This window comes from Cebus imitator, unplaced genomic scaffold (assembly GCF_001604975.1).
Source record: "Cebus imitator isolate Cc_AM_T3 unplaced genomic scaffold, Cebus_imitator-1.0 Scaffold123, whole genome shotgun sequence".
In the NCBI taxonomy this organism is placed as follows: domain Eukaryota; kingdom Metazoa; phylum Chordata; class Mammalia; order Primates; family Cebidae; genus Cebus; species Cebus imitator.
In genome coordinates, this window is record NW_016107438.1 from 4,764,924 (window position 1) to 4,781,147 (window position 16,224).

The window sequence follows — 16,224 nt, forward strand, 5'->3', positions numbered from 1 at the left end:
ATTTGGGTTGCTGCAATCATCTTCTACTGCTGACTCTACCCCTTGTAGTCTATTCTCAACCAAACAATGAGGTGATCCTTTTGTCAGAGATTATGTCACTCTGCTTAAAGTCCTAGATTGGCTTCTTGGGACAATGACCTTCAAGGGGCAGATGTGCAGAAGACTGACCCCCTCTAGAATTAATCGCTGTGCCTTTCTGGTGACTATGTATATCAATAATGGCAATGTCACTGTGTCCCTCTGAATGACTGATTTCCACTGGAGATCCCATGTTCAGGGCTAGGCAGGAGCTTGGGTCAAGATGGACTTGAACTGCCAAAGTTCCCGTTAGTTGTATGGTTAGTGTATGTCCCTTTCAAGTGGAGGAACATGCAAACAGCAAAAGATGCTTCTTCAAACTGAACCAAAGCTGGAATTAAGAGAAAAACGTGCTGACAACTTTCATAGAATGTGAAAGTATCTGTATTGCAATTAGTTTTAAGACCCCAGAGCTAAGCTTTCCTTGCTCTTTAGGGAGAAAGCATGATAGGAAGGAAAAGACAGAGGAAACAGTACCCAGGAGGACCTGTATTTTGATCCTTGCTCTTCCACTATGGAAGAATAGACTATTTTTTCAGGAAATGTTCCCTTCCTCCTCATCTTCTTCTCCTTGGGAGGATTTTTCATGTTCAGCCTGGCCATATGGCTTGCTTTGGCTTGTGGAAGTGGACAGACTGAGTGTGTGAGTTTCATGACTGGGTCTTAAGTCATATCACTTATTTCTGCCCTCCACCATGCGAAGTACTTGCCCTGGATATCATCTTGATCCTAGAAAAATTACAGCCATGTGGAGCTTAGCTGCTTCTGTAGCTGGAGGCAGAGCCACCCCTACCAACCCACAGAGGCAGCAACAAGAATTCGATGCTTATCACTGAATGCTTGTTTATTATGCAGAAGTTGCTGACTGATACAGCCAATTACTCAATGTGAGTCATTGGTCAAATGACTTCACTTTTGAAGCCTTGATTTTCCTGTCTGTAAACTGCGGATGGCAATCATACCACTCTGAAGGACTTTGTGAGCACTAGGTAAGGGGCCTGTATATAAAGCATAGACCTTGATGTATGGAAAGTGCTCAGTGAGCATCATCTCCATATTCCTGGGGCTCAGCACCTTGCAGAGTAGATACTACATGTAAATGAGAAGGGCAAATTGAAGCTATGCTGGGATGCAGTTCTGGGTAGCAGCAGTAGAATGGGCAGGGGTGGAGGTTAGGTGTCTCAGTAGCGTGGCAGAAATGATAGAGTGTGGGTTGATTTGTCTCTTTGGCACACTTAGTAGGTTGAAAGCAGGATACCCTGATAGGGCCCCTGGGCAGGTGGCATTGGCTTCATCTTAACCTGAATTTATGGGTCAGTGCTGACCTAACCTGCTGCCTATTGCAGAGCCTGGGGAGAAACTTCAAGTCTAGTGTTCCCCACCCACTGGCTGTATTCTAGTGAATGACTCCTGTTCTAGACTCCCCTGCCTGCCACTTGGGCCAACCTTCTGGCTGCCCTAGGGACGAAAGAGAGCTGTGGTTTTCTGCTGAGCAAATCAATCCCTTTCTGCCACAGTGTTCTGGGCAAAGCCGTGTTGAGGCCATTCTCATGAATTGGCCATCATTATCCCTGCGGTGCTGCTTCCTTCAGGTATGTGACAAAGGTCACTACAGAGGGCATCTCCATTATTCCTTGCAGGATTACAGGAGCACAAAATTCCTGTTATTAGGAGGCCTAAATTGGCTACCTTTCCCCATGCAGGCCAGGATCTCTTTATCTTGCTTTGGCCCCCCTTTCTCTTCCCTGGGCCCTGACAAGTGTAGAGTGTGGGGGTCAGAAGGAGAGGGTGCTCCTGCTGGCTTCTATTTGCATTTCTAGGAATGTGTCTTCAGAGGGGGTAAGGGTGTTTAAATGTCTGCCTGCCTTCTGCATAAACACCTTGACATGGCTCCAGATCTGGCTCCAGAACATCTTTCTGAGCACTCCCTCTGCTACATCACTGCTTCTAAAGGAGGCCATTCATCCTTCTATTCACCCAGACCATCACCAGTGCTCATTGGGCATGCCTCGTCTTAGGCACTGAGATGAAGAGCTGACGAAGACAGAGTTCCTCCCTCTGAACTCTTTGCCAGCCTTCAGTGCTCTCCAGGTTTTGTGCATTTGGTTCCCCACACTTGGAATGCTTTTCCTTCCCTCCCTCCCTTTCTTCCTTTCCTTCCTTCCATCCATCTTTCCCTTCTTCCTCTTCCCCTTCCCCTCCCTCCCCTATCTTGCTCCTCCCTCAGTGGCACAAGCCACAGTGCTTAATATTAATCGGGCCAGGGGTGGGTGTAGGGTGGGGAGGAAAGTCCCTTTAATGATTGACTCTGCAACTGGCAATCTGTTAGACTGTGTGTTGGGGCTTAATGTGTGATTTCATGCATTTTCACGGTCTCTAAATTGCAAATCCAAGATTATTTGAAAACATTTTATTTAATTTTCATGCTTTTTTAATCAAAAAAGTTAAAAGAATAATAATCTTTTATGGGCAGTTATAAATGTGCTGTTTACACACAAGACAGAAATATCTCCCTCAGCTGAGCAATCTAAGTGTGTGCTTAGCAAGGACTCCATAGGAATACTAATGAGGAAAGGCAGACGATGCTTGGAGACAACTTAATTCATTCTTCTGGGCAATGTCTATCTAGGTGGAGTGGGATTCTCCAGGTTCATTCCTCAGCCCTCCCAACCTCCCAGCCTATGCAGATGGGAGGGATTTGGCAGGGAGCGCTGGGTAGGTGTAGGGCTGCTGCCTGGGCCATCTTTATGTCACCGGGGCCTTGCCAGATGCCTGTGATGGGGCAGGCATTCAGGAAATGCTTGTCGAATACGTGAGTAAATGGCTGAGTGAAGGATTCTCCATACTCTCCTTTGGCAGTCCAAGGTGACTGTACATATTCATTCTTTTTTTTTTTTTTTTTTATCACATCACCATTGGAGATAGAAGCAACAGACACAGCTGAGCTCCTGGCTTGGTGAAGGGCACACCAAGGTGATGTTGGGTTGTGGGGTGCTGGGATGTTTGCAAACTATTTTTCACTTTGTTAGAATCATTATTTAGCTGCTGCTTGATTCAGAATCCCAGACCTAGAAGGAATTTGGAAACTTGAAGTTCAACTTTTTAACTTTACAAGATGAAAGAGTCAAAGTGAGGAAACTCCTTGATGAAGGACAACGCCAAGACTTGAATCCCAGTATCCTGCTCATTCCTAATTAGGTAAAGGCGGTTTTCTTTTCTCATACTTATTTCTTTCATCTGTTGGTGTGCACTATCTAACAGAACTTTTCCCAAATCCTGCAACTTCTGGGAGTGCTGGAGATGGCAGCAGTATCCTGTTTCCTTCCTCCTTTAACTTTGCACTGTTCTCTCTTTTCTGCGTAAGGAGTCTGGGGATAAAACACTCTGGAAACCCAAGGGAACTGGACAGAGTCCTCTACATCCATGGGCCACACATGTGGATAAGAGAGATGCCATCCTGTCTCTGCCTGGAAAGGAGATCCAGCCATACACACACAACTGGTCTAGCTGAGGGCTTCTGTAAGTGTTGAGATTGGATGCAGAGTACCTGATGAGTGCTTTCTCAATCCCATAATTGGCAAAGCCCCAACTGTGGCCAGCTGACATGGTGGAGCGTGTCAGCCAGCAGAGTCCCCTGGCTCATTACCAATCCATGGGATAACGATGACCACCATAATCATTACTGCCTTAGACAGGCATGGATGACAAAGGCACCCTGGGGACTTCTCTAAATGAGCTGCCTCTTAGCCAAACCCCACTCTCCAGAGTGACTTCCGACAGAATTGCAGCATCATGAAACTGCAAAGGGCCCATGGAGATCATCAGTTCTGGCTTTCTGCCTTCAGGCAGGACTAACCTTTATAGAATAGTTGCCGTAGAGGAAATTGAATGAAACTTACTTTTATATGTTATTCTTGTGATAGTATCTCTGTTGAGCATTCGATTAAGAAATGGGTTTGATGAATCAGAAACCTGGAGGAGAAAAGAAAATATGAATGACTGGGCATCACTCTTGCAGAACAAACATCTCCCCCCTGCATTCACTTATTCACTCATAGTTACTGAGTACCTACCATGAGCCAAACACAATGACAGCTGGAAATTCAGAGATCAAAGCCAGAGTCCCTACTCTCAAGGACACCTTAGTCTAGAGAGGAAGACAGGTAAATGAACAAATCATTCTCATGTAATGTGAAGAGTGCTATGATTGAGTCATTGGTGTAATGATGTTGGAGAAAGACCGCCCACCGCCTGAGAATCTAAGTCATGAATCTGGGAGGATGGGTAGAAGTTCACAAAGTGTTTTGGTGGTAGAGTGTGGAAAGGGAGGAAAGGCAAGGAAAAGCATTTCATACAGAGAATCTGTAAGTACATGGTCATGAGGAAGTGAGAACCGGACATGCTCATGCAGGGGCTTCAGTGTACTTGAAACTGAGGGTGTGGGGAAGGATGGGAGGTGAGCCTAGAGAGATTGGCAGGGGCAGATCATGTCAGGCTTTTAAGCAAGGTAGAGACTACCATGTTAGGAAGGGGAAATTTATCTAGGTAGAGAGTGGGACAGAAAGAGTACCCAGAATAGAGGTATCAGGAAAAGGGAAAAAACTGAAAAGTAGTATAGAACCTTGGTATATCACTGCTCATTATTGCATGAATTGACTATACCATAAGCCATGTTAATTCAACCATCCATCCTCCATCCATCCAACAAATACTTGCAGAGGGTCTATTATGGGCCAAACATTGTACCAGATGTTCAGGGATCAGTTCCCATTTTATGCCTATGCCCTTATAGCTTCAAATTCCTCCTTAGGGAGAAGAAACCAGGTTTCCAGGGGCTTCAGCTAGGGAACCATCATTGATGAGACTGTGATGTGGCCCTACATAAGAAAGGGTTTTCTTAACAACCCCCGTTTACTCAGTCTTTTCCGGAGGACCATTATTCATCCTGATCATTTCTCTCCTACCTTGCGTAGCTCTGCCCTGTAATTTATGCCTCAGCAGCTAATCGGATGTTGTGACACATCAACATTTTACATCTGATTTATCTGAGGGTTGGAAAAATTGCAGCAGATGATGATTATTATTAGATAAGCAACAGGTAATTTTAGCTTGGAGAAAGCACAGACTGTTTATTTTCCCTCCATCTGTCTCTCTTTTTGCAGTTTCCTGGCTGTGTTGTGGTGAGACACACACTAAAGGGAGCTTGGTGAGTGACAAAGCCCAGAGGAGGTAAAAGTCCACCCCTAAATAGAAAAAGTCCCAAATTGAATACTGTTGCTCCCCTCAGTGCTATATACAGCGTTTACTTTGACAACCTCTTCAGCCATTTAAAAAATAGCTTGGAGCCTACTTCTGGTGCTGATGCATCCCATGAAAGAAAGATGGCTAGGAATATACTGTCGTAGCAGGTAAGGGATCTGCCATCTACCTTATTCCCTTGGTGCCTTGGGCTTTTTGATACCTGGTGAATCTGGGCAGCCCTCACATTGGGATCAGACCCCTTTGAGCTGATTAAAAATAATTGAAAAATTTCCAAAGTGCACACAGATGATTTGTGGGCTCTAGTGTGTTGGCTGCGTGGGCGAGAGGATAAAATATGTACTTGGTATAAGTGAGCTTAAGTGGGAAGTTAATGGTGTGTGATTGAGCAGCAATTACAGCCAAATCTCAGTCCCCTGTGGTCACAGCAAGGGTGGGGGTTTGTGGAGGACAGAGATAAATAAAATGCACAGATAAGGAAGTACCTCCTTTAAGCCAGTAACTCCAACTTTTCTATGGCTCAGCTTTTAGCCAGGGCAATGGGCTAAACTACTAGGATGTGGGGCTTGTTATGTCTCATTCCTGCCCACCCTGCTGGGAAGGGAAGGGGCAGAGAGTTCAGAAGGAGGGGAGGACAACTACAAGAGGCTGTGCACCCTTAGAGACCAAAGGCTTTGTTCATCTCATTTCTGGGTACCAGTGCCTAGCAGACGGCTGGCTTGTAGTACCCCATGCTCCATCAGAATTTTGAGATGAGTTAATGGTCAGCCACAGCTTGGACAACTCACAGTGTTGGTTTTCTGGGAGTTGATTATGTGGAGCAAAGACAAAAATATTGTGGCTTATTTTGAGATCTAGCAAGAAAGCTTCAGGTCTGCTCAGGGAAAGAATGGCTTCATCCCTAGGGGCTAAATTGACCTGAGAAGCTGCAGGAGCTAGTCATTATCCCTTCACTGACCTCAGAGTCCACAGCTTAAGTTCTTTTCAACAACCTGTGGGCAAGCAGCCAGGACCTACAAACCCTAACTGCGAGTCGTGATCTTGGTGGGAGCGACGTTTCTATAGGAACGCTTGTGAAACACACCAGTAGTTTGCTGTTGGCTTCCTGGCGTATCCATCACTCTGTCAGCTGTAATGTGCCTGTGCTTCCAGGATGGCAGTCACTGCCTCAAGCTTTCATCCAAGTGAGGCAACGTCAAGGCCAAGGTTGAGACACCCTCCAAAGGACAGGCATTGCTGGGGCAGGCAGGATTTGTGCTGGGAAAGCCACAGGGGGAGGTGAGCTCCTGGACATGCATGACAATATTGTGACATATCTACAGGCTTCACAGTGAGTGCAGTCCAGGCTGAATGCACAAGTTGGTTATCAATGCCATAATCAGGGCTGGATTAAGAGATAAAGGAATTAGCCCTGTGCTTATGAGTAGCCTGGGGTTTTGGGGGGCATGGGAATAATGTTTTAAAATGTCATTTTCTCCCTTCTTGCCCTAGTTGCTTTCTCCCAGCTCTATTGGAGAGGCGTAGAATGAGAATAAGGTCATGAGTATTAAATCAGGAAAGACTTGGGTCCTCTCCTGGCTGGGCTGTTATAAGTGACCTGAACTTGGGTGAGATGCCAAAGGTTCTCTGAACCGTTTTACTCATTGGTAAGATACAACACTAATGCCCAACCTCTGAGTTTATTATTAAACAACCAAATAGGTGTAAAATGCATATCATAGTGTCTGGCACTGAGAAATCTACTGTTTATTAGTCCCGGGTTTGTGATGATGCCAGGAGAGAGTTACAGATACGATTAGGATCTGTGCTGGGACCAGTTTCCTTTGAGATGTCATGTCAAGTATCACAAAGGCACAAAAGCCTAAAAATATGCTTCCTTGGCCAAATACCCCTTCCTCTCTTTGCAAATGACAAACCAAAGGATGGACAAACCAGGGGAGGTTGAGGTTAGTGGCCAGGGATAGCAATATGTCATAGAGGCTCGGTTCAGCCCCTGAACCGAGTGCATAGATCTGCCCTCATCTGACCGAGGGGAGGGTGAGGAAGTTAGGACAGGGTACGAAGTGGATGTGCGGGGAGGGTGAAATGCCTGTTGCACAGGAAAAGGCTTTTGGGGGGCAGGGAGAGGGAGTAGTGCCCATTCTTCTGAGTAATGATGATGTCATCATGAGAGCCCTGTTAAAACTTCCTGGTGGCAAATGCTGGGTTTCTATTGATCATTTCCATCAGATTCCCAGTTCTAATTGGGGCACTTTTTCTCATGATCTGGCCAAAACTTCGCCAGGAGCTAGCAGAGTGACTGCCAATGTTTGGAACTGCCACACATTGCTTTTAAAAATTTTTATTTTTCCAATTAGAAAAGCAATTTCTTTTTTTATTAAAAAATTTGCATACCTGCTTCTCTCTACATCTGCTAAAATGTTAAAGGTAATTGGTATTATTATTTTCTTTAACAAATTAGAATGTGCTTGGTTGGAGATTTTATGTTGTTATTGTTGACTGTTAGGGAGATGTGAAGTTTCCTTAGAATGTTATAAAGCCGTTGTGGGTGATCTTATTGCCAGGGATGCTTATGAAGGAACAGGAGAGTGAGAGAGAAAGATGATGCTCAGAGCAACTTCGGGGAAGCTGGAAGGAGCTATTTAGTGCAGTACCTGGAGCAGAGAGACACCTTGCCACTTCTTGTGTTTACAAGGGGCAGCTGAATGGTGAACAGGACTTTAATCCTGTGGGGCATTAGTGAGCCACCCACCCTTCTAGCATTACATCCTTCTGGTTTGATTGCATTAGGTGGGTCTTAAAGCCTGCTCCTGTTTCCAGCACCCTTTTTCTTTCTAGGACAGAAGCTGCTTGAATCCTCAGGCCCTGATGCTCTGAAATGGAGCTTATCATTTTTGCATCTCACTGCAGGGGACCTCATTTTCCATAAATCTCGTGTATATAAAAGTCACCACCCTGTAGTTTTCTTAGGCATGGATAGCACCCCTTTTTAATATTTCTAACTCCAACAGAGACCGTAAATTGGTATTCTGATTGAGGTGGGGATGGTGAGAAGAGAAGAATGAAGAAATGCAAGAGACTTACTTTTATAAATATAGAAACTACCACCAATCCATTTGGACTCTTTGCAGCTTCTGTGACATTTGTATATAGCTCATGGTTATAGTGGATGAGCTGCACCTGGGAGGAGGGAAAAACGAGAATCAGAACAATAATCCAACATGAAATGGTAGGATGCATAGCATTTGCCCCGACATAAGGGTGAACTGTGAAGTATATTGAGGAACAACTTGGAAGACAATCCTAACTGAAGAGATTTCAGAGGGATATGTGTATGTATGCATGTAAAATGCATGTACATGCACACAAAAATACCCATACATATTTGCAAATGTTTTCCGGTAACAAACATGCTTTTAATAAGCTCAGAGCCCATCTGGCTCTGGCTCTGTCTCAGGACATTTCCCCTAAAGCGTGTGTAAAGTGAATTTTCCTTATTAGGAATGGAACTACCCTGCAGGGGTGGACGTATTCTCCCTGCTGCACCAACAGCTGCCACAGGCAGCCAGTAAATCTTCCTTGCAGCTTCGGAGCAAACAGGGAGCTGTTAGGTCCTGAGTCAGCCGTGACCTGGGATGAAACTGGCCAGCCTGCAAGAGGCAGTAGTAGCTGATGGATCGGGCTTCTGACGCACCAGCCTGCCCCAGTCATCTGGTTGTGCAGGACTTGACTTCCTCCTCTTTCAACAAGGATCAGCAGTCTACCCATTGAGCCTTCTCCCTGTTACTTAATTTTTTAAAATTCATTTTTTAAAATTGTGTATCAACATACATATATGTTGAAACAGATGCTCCAGCAATTTTTAGCCACATGATCAAGTTACCCCTCATCACTGGAATCAACAGTTTCCTCTGAAAAATGGGTATGATTTTCTCTCCTTGAAATTCATCTCAAGGCTGTGATTTTAAAATACTTTTTTCTTAACAGTATGGAAGCAAAATTTTTTAACAAATTAAAATACAGAAGTAAAAAAAGTGATGCCCCCAGCCACCTCTTTCTAATTCTAGTCCAAGTTGTACATACAACTATGAACAATTTAGTGTACATCCTTGTGGATGCTTGTTTTGTGCCTATAAATCAAACACATATAGGTATAAAAAAACAATCTGCTAGTCTACAGTAAGTGTTAAAACATAGAAAAGGGATGATTAATAATTATGCTTCTGAACTTGATTTTTTCAAATTTAAAAGTAGTTTTTAGCTATGCATATAGACCTCCCCAAGTCTTCCTAATAACTATAGAGTTGTCAGTTGCACAAATGCCCCATAACATATTTAACCATCTTTTCACTGGCTTTTGGGTTGTTTCTATTTTTTTTTGTCTCTTATAAACAATGTCACAGCAAGCACATCATATATCTTTCTGTAATGGTGTTAGCATTTTCCACAGGCTGATCTGAGAATCCAATAAGGCAGTGCATGCAGAAGTGATTTGTGACTCTGGAAGTATGAGAATACTCATTATTGCCAAGATCTTATATTGCATTAAAAAAGGTGAAGTTTTAGAAGTTGAGAAATGTGATGATCAAAAAAGATGCTTTTCCTTGAACTTTGAGGAAAAAAATCTATATCAAACCCAGTGGTTTGCAGACTTCACTGCACATCTAGATCACCTGGGTGCTTTTAAAGCCCACCTGTGCCTGCCTATACCTTCTTACATTCTGATTTAATTGATTTGGGGTGATATTTGTGTTCATCAAAAGCTTGCCAGCTAGAGGGAAGTTGGAGCTGAGAACAAGTGGAACATAACCAATGAACATGAATATCCCATCAGTGCCTAATCAGATGGACAGTACCTTGAATCTGAGAATATCCTGAACCTCCTGAGGTAGTGGAACTTCTCATGAAGACAGAAATGTTACTGATGCTCTTGAAATATCCTGTTTGCTTACCAGCTTTTCACTTATGAGTTTTGCCAATGGAGACAGATGACTCTACAGTAGCTACTCTGCCACCAGTAAGGCAACCACAGGCAGGGGTTGCTTTGCCTCTGCAGGACTTTTAATCTCCCCTCCCTTACACCCCACACAACCAGGACTTTTCCAGGTGCAGAAGTGTTGCCAGGTGGAAGAACCAGGGACTAGGGGGTTCTCACACACTCAGCACACATCCCTTCCAGTGCTGAGTAAGTGTCTAATGAGAATAAAACACATCCTGCCATCTGCTAAGCTCTTCCCACTGATACAGGTGGCCAACAAAACTGCCAGGGGATGCGCCAGTGCTGCCAGGCATGCCTTGAAGTTACAGCATATTCTGAGCACCAGAGCAGGGAAGTGAAGGGCAATCCAGTGAAGTGATCCTTCGGTCCAGCTTGCAAGCCAGAAAAAGGCAGGAAGAAGTCTCTTGGGCCATGAGATGCCCCATAGGGTGGGATTCTTTCAGGGGCTAGGAGCTGTAAGAAAGGGGCTGGTGAGTACAGGGCTGAGGCTGTGCTCTGCTTTCAGCTTAAGTTAACATATTTAAAACTCTGATCTGAAGTCATGCCTCTTCTCTGTTCCAAGGTGAGTTGGCTAGGATTCTGATACCAGGAGCTTTGGTTTCTATTAGCAGTTGCTGATGGACTGCCTATTGTGTTAGGTTGAACCATATGAAATTGACCTTTTGCTTTACAAAACTGGTGAATTTATAGAGTTAATACATTCTAGAAATAAATCTGTTTTGAGTATGAGTTTTGAGCATTTTCTTTCTGACCCCCAGTCAGATGTTAATAAGATGACATAGTGCTTGCCTACTCGGTGTGTGCTCTAGGGATCAGCAGCAGCCTCAGCATCCGGGAGCTTGTTAGAATCTGGAGCCCCATCCCAGGTCTCCTGAATCAAGATCTGCATTTTCTCAAATTCCTAGTGATTTGAATGCATGCTAAAGTTGCAGAAGCATTGCTTTAGCAGATACTGTTGGCTGGTGAGCAGAGTCCTATTTTATCTTGGCTGTTTACCCCTTATCTACTTTAGCTTGGGTGGGTTAAGGAGTCCATGCATCACCTTTGTTGGAAGACAGGCTGAGCCCAGATCATAGAAGACCTAGAACAACAGCAATAGAAGGGCTTTGAGCAGGGAATGAGATAACCGGCTGGACTGTAAGAGGGCAGATTGGAGCCAGGAGAAAGTAGAGGTGGGGGTTGGGGGTGTTTGGTGTCATGTGATGGCTATTAAGGCAGAGATGTGGTCTATAGGTCTTTGCAGTTTATAGAATGTGTATGTTTGTGTGCTGAGGTGGCACCAGGAGAATCCCCTGGCAATGGAACATCTAGGAGCAACAGAAGAGTCCAGGAGACAGTTTGACAGTTGTCAGGCTTTCTGTTCTCAGATGTAAGAACACAAATTGGGCATCAAAGGTAACCTGGGACCTGTACCAGTTCATGCACCAGCAGCAGGGCTCAAGCATGAAAAAAGTGTGCTGCTTTTCTACTGCCTCCCAGGCCTCTGTTGGTGGTGGTCACAGTTCCTGCAACTACTGCCTTTGTTCTTCCCTAGCCAGACACAAGGATGCCAACCCAGTACCCACTAACCACTTACAACATGCATGAGTCCATGTAGGTCTGGAGAAAAGGGGGGTTCACCACTTTTCCTACCATGAATTTGGTCTTGGGGAGCAGCAATGTGCAAATCACGTCCCGCTAGGGAGAGAGTATCAGATTGGCAGACAGGTTCTGACGGTGATGCCTGTGTATTACTTTTTGCCATTTATAGGTAACACTTTTAAATCTCAACCCTATAAAGTCTGAATTTTGAATAACTTAGATGGGCCCTAAGCTATACTTTAACTGAGCCCCAACTTTAAGGCTTATGCAGAGTAATCGGAGTGTCTGATATGAAACAGATGATCAGTGATTGTTCAACTGTCTGAGTAAGTACATGATTTGACTAAGACTGCAGGGACAATGAGAGCAAACTCTTTGGGGACTAATGATGACATGCTAATTAAACACCAAGTTCAAGACTTTAAGACGTTCATTAAAGAGATGCCTTGAGGGCTTCTGCTAGTTTAGTTGGAATTACCATGTGAAAGGGCTAAACCTGGATTCCTGGAAATTATTTTATAATCTTGATTTTTAAAATTAATTTTACATGAATATCCTCCTAGAGAAGCTTCCTGGAAATGCAAGACTGAGAAACGGCAGGCAGTCTTCCAGGAAGAATACTACCAGTCTTGTCATGATGCTCCAACATGGCAGGTGCCATGCTCCAGTGCATTCTCTGTATCTAAGTCCTCCATGACCTGATGTGACTTGTTATTGTGTTCTCATCTCAGAAAGGCCACCTCACTTCAATTCTTTACACAGGCCTGGAATTCATTGGTTCCAAAAATCTTTGAGGGCCAACTATGAGCTGAGGTCAGTTGGAATAAAACTGAGAAAGTCTTTGCCCTCTTATAGTTTCAGATGGTGGCAAAGATAACTTTGAAGGAAACAAAACATGATTTTGACTTACAAAGTGAAAGGCAGTAGTGGAAAGAATGGGGGCAGGGATGCAGAAGTGGAAGCAACATTCAGTAGTATAGTTGGTGAAAGCCTTTGGGGAGGCTAACATGTGAGCTGAATTCCCATGATGAGAAGGAGCCAGGTATGGGAAGATCAGAGGGAGGCGTATCACTTGCAGAGAGCACGGCCAAGGCAAAGAACCTGACATAGGGATAAGCAGCTGAGAATGGCAGGGAAAGGATGAAGGTGGCTCAAGATGGAACCAGTTCATGCAAGGCTTTGTAGACCATGGTGAGGGGCTTTGATTTTATTCCAAACACAATGGGAAGTCACAGGAGGTAAAGAAGAAACCAATTGAGCTGATGTGCACTTTTGAAAGATCTCTATGGTGTGGAGGAGGGCACAGTGGGGACTGAAGAAGCCTTTCCTACCCTTCTTTACCTCATAGTTCAGTTGGGGTTGTGCCCAGTTCCTATGACTAGTTGAGTTCACACTCAAGCACATGCTATTTTGAAACGATTCTCTTTGTGTCTCATCTTCTCCAGGACTCCTTCCATGACGCACTGACTCTGAGCACCAAGTGCAGCTCCTCTCTCCTCTCCTCGGTGCTGTCATCCAGGAGGCAAGTTTGTGATGGTTAATTTTATATGGCAACTTGACCGGGCAAAGGGATGCCCAGATAGTAGGAAAAACATTGTCTGGGTGTGACTATGCAGGTGCTTCTAGAAGATATTAGCATTTGAATAAGTAGGCTGAGTAAAAAAGATCTGGCCCTATCACTTTGGGTGGGCAGCTTCCAATCTATTGCAGATATTAATAGAATAAAAAGGTGGAGGATTCTTTTTCCTTGAGCCGGGACATCCCTCTTTTTTTGCCCTTTAACATCAAATCTCCTGGTTCTTGGGCCTTTCGATTTTAGACTCTGGGACTTTGAACACCTCTTTCCTTGTGGTTTGGGATTGGGAATTACACCATCAGCTCTCCCTGGTTCCCCAGCTTGCAGACTGCATATTGTGAGACTTCTTGGCTTCTATAATTGTGTGAGCCAGTTCCCATAATAAATCTCCTCTTATCTATCTGGATATATATCCTATTGATTCTGTTTGTCTAGAGAACTCTGACTAATCAGAATTCAAAATATTTTGCAACCAAAATGGCATGGGGACTGGGTGATCAGAACAGATGTAAACCACAGACACCAGGTACAGTCACGTGTATGCTGAATATCGTCGTCAAAGTTCGTCATCATCACCACTTGTTGATGATCATCACCAACATTTGTTGAGCACCTCTTTGTGTCAGAGATGATCCCAGCAGAAACAACTCATTTAATTCTTGAAAAATTCCATGACTTAGTGCCATGATTTCCATTTGAGTCATGGGGACGCCAACCCTCTGAGAGACAGTGGCAGAGCTGGGATTGTGCCCAGTTCCTATGACTATTTGAGTTCATACTCAAGCATGTGCTATTTTGAAACTATTCTCTGTGTGTGTGTCTCTACTTTTGGGCAAACATCTCAAGCCATGGATACTCATCATCACACCCCCAGTGATGGGATCTGGCTCAGAGCAGATGTTGGCAAGCATTTGCTGAATGAATACCAATTCTGCATCTTGTAGAGTCTTAGTCTGAGAAGGGGTCTTAGAGAAAACCAAGGCCTTAGTTCTCAGCCTATCACTTTAAAGAATGAAGACAGTGAGGATCAAAGAGGAGCTATGTCTTGCCCATGATTATGCAGTCATTCATAGATCCAGTCATTCAACATGTGTTTACTGAGCAACTCCTAAGTAAGGGAAAGTGGTATAAGAAGAAATTGTATTGGAAGGCAGGAGAAGACTGTGGAGATCTTGGCAGGCCAAGGTAGGGGTACTTGATTCCATCCGAAGAGTGATGAAGAATTTCACTTATGTCCTAGAATTCTCTTGGGACCAGAGGCAAAGCTTCTCCTGTGCACATAATTGAAGTGGGATCCTGAAAACCATTGGCCTTGGGTGACCAGTAGCTCAGCTTTCAAGCTAACAGACAAGTACTCTTCTGTGTTAAATGAGCAGACCAGCTGCAAGCAGGCTTCCAAGTTGACATAAGCCACACCTTGTCATCGGTTAAGCTGGGAGCGGCTTCAGCTGTACAGGTCTCAACAGTTTTCATTTTTTGGTAGCAAGGTGAGGCACCAGTGCATGCCGGGGGCTGCTCACTCACCCCTCATGCCTCAGGAGGGCAACGGGCTGTGTTCTCAGACCATAGATTTCCTTTCTCAGCATGATGCTCCATTAGCAGAAGCCCTTTGGGAAACGCGAAAGAGCAGCCTTGTAACAGAAGACCACACATGGCGTTCAGAGTGACAGTGCTGTCACCTTACCCCTGCTTAACCATCTCAGAGGCTTCCCACTGCCTGTAACATAAAGATGCACATCTGTGGCCCCTGACTTTTCTAACCACATCTCCTTGTTTTCTGTGTTCTGCTCGGTGTCTTTCAGTCTCTCTTATATACTGAGCTTCCTCCTTTCCCAGAAGCTGTTCTTACTCTGTTTCTTATGCTTCCCTTCCCTCAAACAGAGAAGGGAAATACAAAACACCTTTCCTTCTTTCTCTACTTTCTTGTAGAAAGACATTATGTGCATACCCTAAAGTAAAATGAATAATCACTGTCACTTTTTGGCCATGTGACCTCAGAAGATGTGCTTAACCTCTCTGTGCCTTAACGTCTTCCTTTGCCTGTTTTAGGAACAAATGTGGTAATATGAGTGAGCTCTTTTATTTAGAGAAGAATAAGAGGAGAGAAGGGAGGGAATACCCTTCCCTCCCTTCTCTGTTTGACTCCTACTTATGAACTCCTTTTATCTTAGCTCAAGGGTCACCTGTTGCGGGAGATCCCCACAACCCACCCTCATGGCACTCTGTACTTTTCAAAATACATATCACAGTTTTATCTTGACATTTACTGTGGGACTGAGGAATGCTCACCTCTTTCACTAGACTTCAGGCTTCATCCAGGCAAGGGCCCTATCATATCGGTCCCTGTGACATCCTCTATACCCAGCACTGTACCTGGTACATATTAACTGTATCAAGGCAGAAATAATTGGTAAATGAATGAATGAAGCAGTGCAGGCTGTCTTGTACAATGAAGTGTGATGTCCCAAGGGATGTGGGGAGCAAGGTGCTTGGCTGAGAACAGTTAAAGAACAGTCTGGAATTCCAAAGGGTATCTCTAATGGGAACCAAGACACTGAGTGTCACATTGGGCTATGTGGGTTGCAAAGCCTGGTTTCACCCCTGGGTACCGTTAGGTGAGCAAGTCTCTCAACTATAACAGGGATAGTGATAATAATTTGTAACTAATACTCATAGAACTGTGTGATTATTCTCTAAGACTGAATATACAAAAGCACTTAGCCCAGGGCCT

At 44.4% G+C, this 16,224-nt stretch overlaps 1 protein-coding gene across 3 annotated transcripts in view; it reads right to left on the minus strand.

The window, feature by feature from the left end:
- Positions 1-16,224, minus strand: part of CA10 (carbonic anhydrase 10) — a 538,166-nt gene that overhangs the window by 14,447 nt on the left and 507,495 nt on the right. For all 3 annotated transcript variants that reach the window (XM_017540214.2, XM_017540213.1, XM_037742584.1), the window contains 2 exons: positions 8,422-8,517; positions 3,978-4,050 (listed from right to left, as the gene is read on the minus strand). In XM_017540214.2, coding sequence (XP_017395703.1) covers positions 3,978-4,050; positions 8,422-8,517 — 169 coding nt within the window. The remainder of the gene's footprint in view (positions 1-3,977; positions 4,051-8,421; positions 8,518-16,224) is intronic.